The following is an 8,902-nucleotide window of genomic DNA, read 5'->3' on the forward strand; positions in this document are numbered from 1 at the left end:
CACTATGAAAACACCCTTTTTTCTCTAGTAATGTTTTTGTCTTAAAGCATACTTTTTTGTCTTCTTTACTCTACCAAATGGGTGTCTCTTGTTACTTTTAGAAATTTCTTGGCTATGATCTTTTCAAATACTAATTCTCTACTATTCCCGTTGTTTCTTTCCAGACTCCAATTAAACTTGTTAGCTTTATTCATTATATCTGCTTTCACCCTCCATCTCTCCTTTGTTTCTCCAGTCTTCATTTTGTGTGTTTTCTTCAGACTTAGCTTTCGTTTCTAAGTCTTCTTCTTTTTTTTTTTTCCATTGTGCTTTGGGTGTAAATTTACAAAGCAGATTTGTTTTACATTCAACAGTTCATGCACATTTGATTTCACGGCCCAATTACCATCCCCAACCATAAAAAACTCCCCTCCCATCCTTGAGACTACCCCCTCCCTGTGCCCTTCTTATCTATGCATTCCTGCCTGTCCAGCTTTCCCTCTATGTGAATGCTGCCCCTCTTGTGTTTCATGGCTGATTGATCTAAGGGGTGCATCTCCCTAGAGTAGGTGGGTCCATTGCCCTGGGGTAGATGTTCTGCATGTAGCTCTTTCTACTATTGAGCTGAGAGCCAATCCATAGAAGTGAGTCCATTTCTAGGCCCAAAGGGTAACCCAGGGCCATAGTCTTGGGCGTTCCACCAGTTTCTATCTGACAAATAATTCTGGTCATTTTTGTGTTTTTGAATTTTGTTCCACATTTTTTCCTCCCACTCTATCCAGGATCTCCAATTTTGAGCTGTTCTTTTAAAGTGGAGCATTTGCTTTTGCCCCTAGAACATAACACCAAATATTCAGGGTCCATTTTATTACTCCCAAGAGCAGAAGAGAGAGGTAAGGATTGGAGATGGTAAGCAACTTGTCCCCGGTCACCCTGACTGAAAAAGTCAGAGCAGGGGCTAAGATCTCAGAATAGACCCTCTGCCCAAGTCCCTCCCTCTGTACTTCCTCTCTCCTGGGCTGCAAATCTCCCTTCCTTTTATCTCAGGAAATGGAACCACAATGAAGTCTTTCAACCTTTGTACCACTGTGCATAATTCTTTCTACATTATTAAAGTCAGTAAAATTTCTTCACTAGTAGTAGTGTTTTTGCAGGACTTTTTCTGGCGTTCAGACCATGTTGTTCCCAATTTTAGGCAGCAATCACTAACTTAATTCTTTCAAAGGAAAAACAAGATCCTGTGGTGTTTTCGGAAGGCGGTATGTCCATTGGTCTGAACAAGACGGTCCTGGCATTCATGCATCATCTCACCAAGAGCAAGATGGAGCAGTGGCAATGAGTGATACCCTCATGGGCCCTGGAGTAAGATAGTAAGTGGCATGCACAGAGTCAGAGGAATATGTAACCCTGTGTTTAACTCTGTCTGTCATTCCTCTTCTCCTCCCTAACCGGGTAGAGGGAAGGATGCTAGGATGAGATTAATAGTTGATAAACATTAGTATAGCCTTGATATCAGTGGGGAAAGGTATATAGAAGACTTTATGGACATTCATGGATGCCTTCCTTTTCTCCATATCCCCACAGCGCTCCATATGCCATTCCAGCCTATGGCCGGAGACACACTTGTCATAAAGGAGACCAAACCCATGGTAACATAGAGGCAGGGACAAAACCTTCAGAGGGAGAAATGGAGGGAAAGAAGCAGGATGGGACCGCCAGGAGCTGGTTCAAGATCACGGTAAGTGGCCTGGAAAAATGGATCAAATGTGGAGAGGAGACAGGTTGGGTGGATACTTTGCTGGGGCTTGAGGAGCTGGTAATTTGTCCCTTTTAGTACTACATGTTCACATCCTCGATTTGCCTACAGATAGGTTGGGAGAAGGAATAAAAAGGGCACAGGTTCAAGACAGGGAGAATGAGACAGTGTGTCTAAAGGCAGAGTTAGAAAGTGTTCACAAGGAGATAGGGAAACTCCCCACTGCATGGCTGGGTTTGGCTCAAACTGAGGGGTTGATGGGGTCAAGTCTCTAGAGTCCTTGTCAGAGGGACAGGCAAGGTCTGCATTAGGTAGGATCTCCTGGAACCTTATAAAAGGAAGATCATGTTAAAGACTTTTGGTTGGTTATTTATAAGAAAATGTGTGAATGTACAGAAAAGGTATTTAGGAACTCATGTCTGGTACAAAAGTTTGCAATAATGGACATTGGTTTGAACTATTTGAAGAAGTTTGAACTAATTAGAAATTATTTTAAAGCTTGGTAAAAGTTCTGAAACAAACACATGGCTGGGTCTCTCTTTAACTTTTACTTCTATCTTGTCAGGCTCCTCTCTCATCCTTTCTTTTCTCCAAGGTTCCATTTGGCATAAAATATGATGAGAAGTGGCTGCTGGATTTGATCCAGAGCCAATGCAGTGTCCCCTTTACTGCAATCAAGGTAAGAGAAGACAAGGAGACAGCCGAGTGGGCACAGGGCAGGTGGAGGGGCCAGGCTGAACAGGGACTCTGACCTGATGTATTTCTTTTGCTCCTCTCACTGAAGTTTCATTACGAGAAAATGCAGGCCCAGTTCTTTGTGGAGAATGCCAGCATTGCTTTTGCATTGAAGAAAGTCAGTGGCAAGATTTGGGATGAGGATAACGAAAGGGTGTGTGTCAGGGCATGGCAAGAGGGTAGGCTGGGGGATGGGTCTTGCTTGATGCGGGGTTTCAGAATTTGTGGTACTTATCCAACCTCTCCTATATTTTCTGCAGATATCTATCTTTGTCAGCCCTTTGACTGAACCCCACTCTGTGCAGAAGGAGCTGAAGTCAACACAGGTGAAACTGACAAAGAATGCAGACTCAAGACTTGTGTGCCCGCACCCAGACTTACCACTTCTTCTCTCACCGACTTCCCCTTCCACCACCTCAGTCCCAGAGCCACTGACTCCCATCTCTGTCTCTGCAGCTGACCAAGAACAGACAAAATGATGTCCCCCAGCAAGCGTCTGACCTCCAGACACTCTACCCAGAGGCAAGAATGGCTGAGAGCAGTAATTCTAGGGAAGGTGAGTGCAGAGAGGTCTTTCTGGGAAAGAGGGTAGTAACGTAGGGAGGTGTTGGTGCTGGGGCTGGTCCAGCCATACCCCTCTCATCCTTCTGATTCTCTCCTCTCGGCTTCCTGAAGACACGATGACCCATGATTTTGAAAGGGGACCTAATCTTAGAAACTGCATGGCTGTCTCCCTGAAAGTCCAGAAAGAGAACATGCCCCAGGTGAGGCCTTAGGCCCAGTTCTGAGGGTGAGGGTTGGACAGGTGGACTGGAGCGTGGATTTGTCCCAGATATCACCTCTTGAGATCTTCACTGTAGCTTTTTCCTCACCACAGCTTTTGCCCTTCAACTTGAGCAAGAACAAACCCTACCAGCTGTTTGACCTGCCCTATACCATGCAGAAGGCTCCCACCATCCAGAGCCTGAGCCTCTCCCAAAATGAGGTGAGACTCAGTAGATAGGGCCTTCTTCTAAGGCAAGGTGGTTGGGCCCATCAGGGTGATGACAAGATGCAGGTAAGGCTATTTGTGGGAGAGGGTGGGCCTGGGGGTGCAGGACCCTCCAGGCTTTCTCCCTGATTCATAATTCCTCCTCATAATGACAGGTGAAGTCTGAAGGGGAGTTGGTCAAGGTGAAAGGGCTGGAACCAGAAGACATGTGTGTAGACAAGAATGCTCTGTGCCCCACCGACCCAGATAAGTCCAGCAACATAAGGTCAGTTTTACCATCTGTTGTCCTCTGGCACCCTGAGGGACCCTTGAAAATGCCCTTCTACATGAGGCGGCAGCCCCAGTCCTCTGGGGGGACCACATGCCCCGCCCTCTACTCTCTGTCTCTCACTTATGCTTAGAGGTCTCCCTGCCTCCCTCTGACCTGCTCACATCTCCCTGAGAGCTGGGTCCTGTTTCCCACGCCTCTGCACCCAGCCTTCTCTGCCATGACCTTTCCTGGATGTGCTCCAGGAAGCAGGGCTTCCCCTCTCCCCAGGACAAGGACTGTGCACACTGTGCCCTACTCCCCCACTAGGGCTGCCTTCAACCAGATCCTGGAGCCCTGGACTATGAAGGCTCCTCCTGACCAGTGCCTCCTGCTGCCACAGGCCTTCATGCTCTGAGCTAAGATGGGGCTTCCCTCCCTGTCTTGTGATAAGCCCTCTCTCCCTTGTTCCAAAAGGGTTCATTGACCTGTCCCAGGCCACCATCAGGCTTTCCTGCCCCATGCTGAAGGCCAAGGCCCAGGGATAGCTGTATCATGACATCTGTTCATATGGCCCTGCAGTTAGGCGATGGCATCACGAGACAGGTGCCAAGTGTGGTAGGCAGGGGACTGAGGCGGATGAGGAGATAAGAAGACAGTACTCTCAGAGCTACTTTCTCCCTCCCTCATCCAGCCTGGTCCTTCAGAGCAGCACTGGGCAGACCAAGATGATCTCATTCCTCAGACAAGGGACCAACTAAGATAGGCACAGCTGTACAGGGCCCATCAGGGGAGAAGGTAACCCTGATAAGAGGGCCACAGACCCTCAACCCCAGGCTGTGCTGTTATCTGAAACTTTACTCCTGTGGAAAGTCTCCTGCCCCATTGACTTTTCTGTTTCCTATGCCCAGCTCAGATGGGATCACACAGATGGAAAGGTGAATGGGCACCAAGCCCAATAAGTACCTATTTTCCCTTCCTACCTCAGCCCCAATGCCAGGCAGGGGCACATGAAGGACAGGGTGGTAACAAGGGAGCAATTTCCTTTTTCTCCCCTATTTTCTCCCTACTTCCCACAACCTACGGTAAACTTCTTCCCCTTGCCTTTCCTTGGATTTCTTTCTTTCTTGTCTCCACTCCCCTATGTCTTCTCATCTATCCCTTCATCTATCTTCACTCCCTTTCTCTCATCATCCTCTCCCTGCCTCCTCAGCCTGCCTCACTCATCTCCTTGCCCAGGCATCCTGGGTCATCCTTGAGGGATGTCTTGGTCGTGTCCAGGGACAGGGCTGCCAGAAGCCTGGACACCTGATGAAATAGCAGAGCCCTGGGCCCCACCCCACTTCTTCCTCTCTCCAGAGCCTTCCCTGGGCATTTGAAAGGAGGTCAGTGAGGGAGGGAAGGGAGGAATCTCTCGATCCTGGGCTTCTGTGTCCCTGGAGTGGAAGCTCAGGGCTTTCCATGTGGGATCTTGCCAGGAGGAAGAAGGGGAGAAAGGTATGGAGGGTCAGTGCATAAGTGAGGAGCCCAGGGTCCTGAAAGGGTTGTGGCACTGGACTGTATGTGGGACACACTTGGCTGTGCTCCTGTGTAGGTGTGCTTGCTTCCAAGAGGTAGGCCAGCTCTGTTGTTACTTGCTTTTCGGTTTTGTCTTGATATTTAACAGCTCCCTCCTGGAATTCTTCCCCAAGTTACTACGCCTGGTAAGAGCATTCCTATATCCTTGACTCCTCTACCTGGCACAGATGCCACTCATGACCTTCCCTGAATCCTTTAGTTCTTGCCCAGGTGAGATTGTTGGATCTGATCCCTAATCCTCATGGGTGGACAGAGCCAGGAGGGAATTTGACAAGTACTATGGACCTTGTCTGCAGCTCTGCACCAGATTTTGGGATCCCCTCATGAAGATCCTGTAATAATTATGCCCATGAACTTTCAAGGGCCCTTTCATCCTGACCTTTGCCCCTCCCTGTCTCCTGGGCCCATCCTATCCCTGACCATCCAGTGCCTATTCCCTGGTCCGTACAGTTGACTTTCTCTTCCCTCCCCCAGGATGACCAAGGGTTATCCCAAACCATCACCTCTGGCACTGAAACCCAGAAGAAGTTACCAGTCTGCAAGGTGAGGACGTGGCCTCAAGCAGGGCTTGGGGTGCAGTGAGGGGCAACAACAACCAAGGTCCTGAGGACTGCTTTGATTCCAGGGCAGCGTCTTTGGATCTGAGACCCTGAAGGATCTACTCTTGCAATTCCTGAAGCAGTGTGTACCCCTGGGACTCTAGGAGGAAGGGGGGCTGGGATAGGCCAAGCTGCTCAGGCACAGACCTGCACATGGGAGGTTTTGAGTCCATTTAGGGGCTCAGACCAGAGAGAGATTGTCCCTTTTCTTCTCCACAGGTATTATTGGATCTATGACTATGGGAACAGGCAGGGTCTTTTGTGTGCTTACCATGATGAGGCCTGCTTCTCACTGACCACTTCCGTCAACCCTAAGGACCCAGCTCCGTGAGTATCACAGATGTGATGACACCCCTGGGCCCTGTGACTCCTCAGTGCACACCGGTCAGTCCCTTATCCGCTGTTCCTCTTGGTCTCCTAGAAGCAGCTTGGGCAACTACTTCAAAGATAGCAGGAACATGAAGAATCTCAAGGATCCCGGTAATTGTGTGAGCAAGAATACTGAGTGGGACAGAAAGTGTGAAGTATCAGTAATAGGGGCCAGGTGAGTGAGGCAGCCCCTGATGTTCTCTTCCCCTCCCTCCATAGCCCTGCGGCTTTGGTTGCTGAGACACACAAAACGTGACATTGTTGACTTCCTCAGTGTCTTACCCCAAACCCAACATGACTTCAACTCCTTCCTGGTGGACATGTGCTGCCGGACGGTGAGCAGCTGCTTCCTCCCTGAGGCCAAGACAGAGGAGGTGGGTAGGAGGTGTGGGGGGTGCTGGAGGTCTGAGCTGCTTTGCTCTTTCAGGAGAAGATGCTCTGCTTTTCTGTCAGCGGGCTGTTCAAGGAGGGTGAGTGTCTGTAGAGTCCCTTCCCCATGTCCCCCACTGCTCCCTCTCAGTCCTCTCCAGGCTTCCCTCATCCCTTCCCTGCCCATTCCCTCTGTGCTCTCCAGCTCCCACCCTGCCCCCAACCCACCCTGTTCTGACCTATGTCCACACCTGTCTGCCCCAGCACAGCCCAACTCTTAGGGACACAGGATGTGGAGTTTGAGGCTCTCATCCTTGTCCCTGGCTCCGCCGCCGTGAGAAAATTGCTTAAACTCTCAGTCACCTCATTTGCGACATGGGGCTAGTGATAGCCATCTCTTGCACTGCTGTTAAAAATGAGGCTACTGAACCTGTGAAGAGTTTGTCACTGGGCCTGATACAGAGTAGGGGCCCTGTCACTGTGAGGTGATTGTTCCTATTGTTGCCCTCCCCATCACTGACACCACTCCTGACTCCCAGTGGACAGTTGTCCCTGTGTGGCCCCCTGCAGTGTGCCAATAAGACAATAGGACCCTGCCTGGGGAGCACTGCTGGTGAGCATGTAAATCATGGGTAACTCTGAGGAGTATTGTTTGTTGTCCTTGAAGTTGAAGGAGTGTGTCAGGACCGGATTTATGCCTTCACCCGGATCTTCATTGCTAGTCCTGTTGGCAACTCCAGGTAAGTGCTGTGTTGTGGGGGCCACATGGGAACACCTATCCCAGCCTGTAGCCAGTGGTGTAGGAAGATGATGGTGTAGTTCTCAAGGTTCACCCACAATTGCAATATTCCAAAAGGTGGAGCAGTCTGGTCTAGCGCTTAAGAGTGTAGATTGTAGTGTAGAAATAGAGGATTTTCTCCCTGACACCAGCATTCACCAGCTGTGTGACCTTGGTCAAGTCACATGACCTCTCTGTGACTCAGCATCCTCCTCTGAATATGAAGATTAGAGTATCCACCAATTGGGCTGTTGTAAAGTATAAAGGTGGGTGTGAAACTGCCTCTGGGTTGGGTATAAACCTACAAATCCAATGAAGCTGGCAGATATCTCTTCAAAGACAGTTTCTGTGGAAGAGGAAAGGTTACCAGCCATGGCATCTGGAAGGGAGGCAGAGTAGGGGATGGAAGGAAAGTGGTTGCTGAGTGACACCAGGATCGTTGTTGTGGGAATAGGGGTGTCCATATGTTCAGCTCTCTGAGAGCCCATTCTCCCCCCAGCCTATGCATTGTGAATGACCAACTGTCTGTGAGGGATGCGAATCTCAAAGAGATCTCGAGTGCCTTCTCCACCCAGTGTCTACACCCTCCCCCAGCTCCGTGGCCACCCTGTCCCAGGAGAAGCAAGAAATGGTGCAGGGGTTCCCGTCCCAGTCTGGGATGAACCTGGAGTAGTTGCAGAAGTAAGTGCTGAGAGTGGGTGGGGATGGGGGTGAGCTGGGAGGAGCTGGAGTGTGAATGAGGGGAACTTGCAAGTAATGTGTTCTGTTTGTTTATTGCACTCATTCGCACACAGAGCATCTTTCCCACACAGTATGTAGTACACAACCTAGTCGTTCTGAACAGGTCACAGTACTTTCTGAATTCTATGGACCCTGTTCGTTCATTGACAGACACTGTGGTTTCCAGGGGTTGTTCCACCTTACACAGGAGGACAAAGTGCTCATTCTGCTGCGTTCATTACCTAGATTCTGATGCATAGACTAGTATGTGGCCCTGTGTGATCAGTGTCTCTACTTTGGTCCTAGTGGGTTCCTCCCATCCTTCCTCCACCCCAACTGCTTTCATGACAACATCTGGGACAGCACCAGAGCCTCTCATGGGTTTGCTTTGTCCAGAGTGATGTCTGGGAATCTGGGCCAAGTGAATGGAGTCCAGGTGGCGTGTGGGTGACACTCAGGGTTCCTGGCTCTGATGATGCCTCACCTCCTCCTTTCCTTCCCTCCAGACTGTGATCAAAGTGCCAGAAGACACCTTCATGAAGTGACCCACGGTCCTCACAAAGAACCCCCTAGGAGCCTTGGCTCTTGTGATCTTCCTTATCCTTGTTGTTCTCCCTCTTCTCTGGCCTGTGACTGAGGGGAGAGGCCCAGCATGCCCCAGGAACCCACAGCTGACCTCATAGAGTGACACTCATCCACCCAAAGGGACTTTCTTCTGTGTATTTGTCCCACCTGGTTTCTCTATTTCTTTTAAAAATAGTGACATTGCCCCTCTTGCCAA

General features: G+C 49.8%; 1 protein-coding gene across 1 annotated transcript; it reads left to right on the forward strand.

The window, feature by feature from the left end:
* The first annotated feature begins 1,534 nt into the window (after positions 1-1,534).
* On the forward strand, positions 1,535-8,074 carry LOC103206705 (nuclear RNA export factor 3). Its single transcript, XM_042782456.1, is given in 18 exon segments — positions 1,535-1,717; positions 2,331-2,414; positions 2,520-2,624; positions 2,731-2,829; positions 2,927-3,026; positions 3,146-3,234; positions 3,348-3,455; positions 3,617-3,726; positions 5,375-5,411; positions 5,761-5,829; positions 5,912-5,967; positions 6,105-6,212; positions 6,307-6,365; positions 6,474-6,589; positions 6,682-6,724; positions 7,291-7,363; positions 7,901-7,968; positions 7,971-8,074. Coding segments are annotated over 18 exon segments (1,611 nt in total).
* The last annotated feature ends 828 nt before the right edge of the window (positions 8,075-8,902 follow it).

The sequence above is a fragment of the Orycteropus afer genome, unplaced genomic scaffold (genome assembly GCF_000298275.1).
Source record: "Orycteropus afer afer isolate SDZICR_OR568_19922 unplaced genomic scaffold, OryAfe1.0 scaffold00327, whole genome shotgun sequence".
NCBI lineage: Eukaryota > Metazoa > Chordata > Mammalia > Tubulidentata > Orycteropodidae > Orycteropus > Orycteropus afer.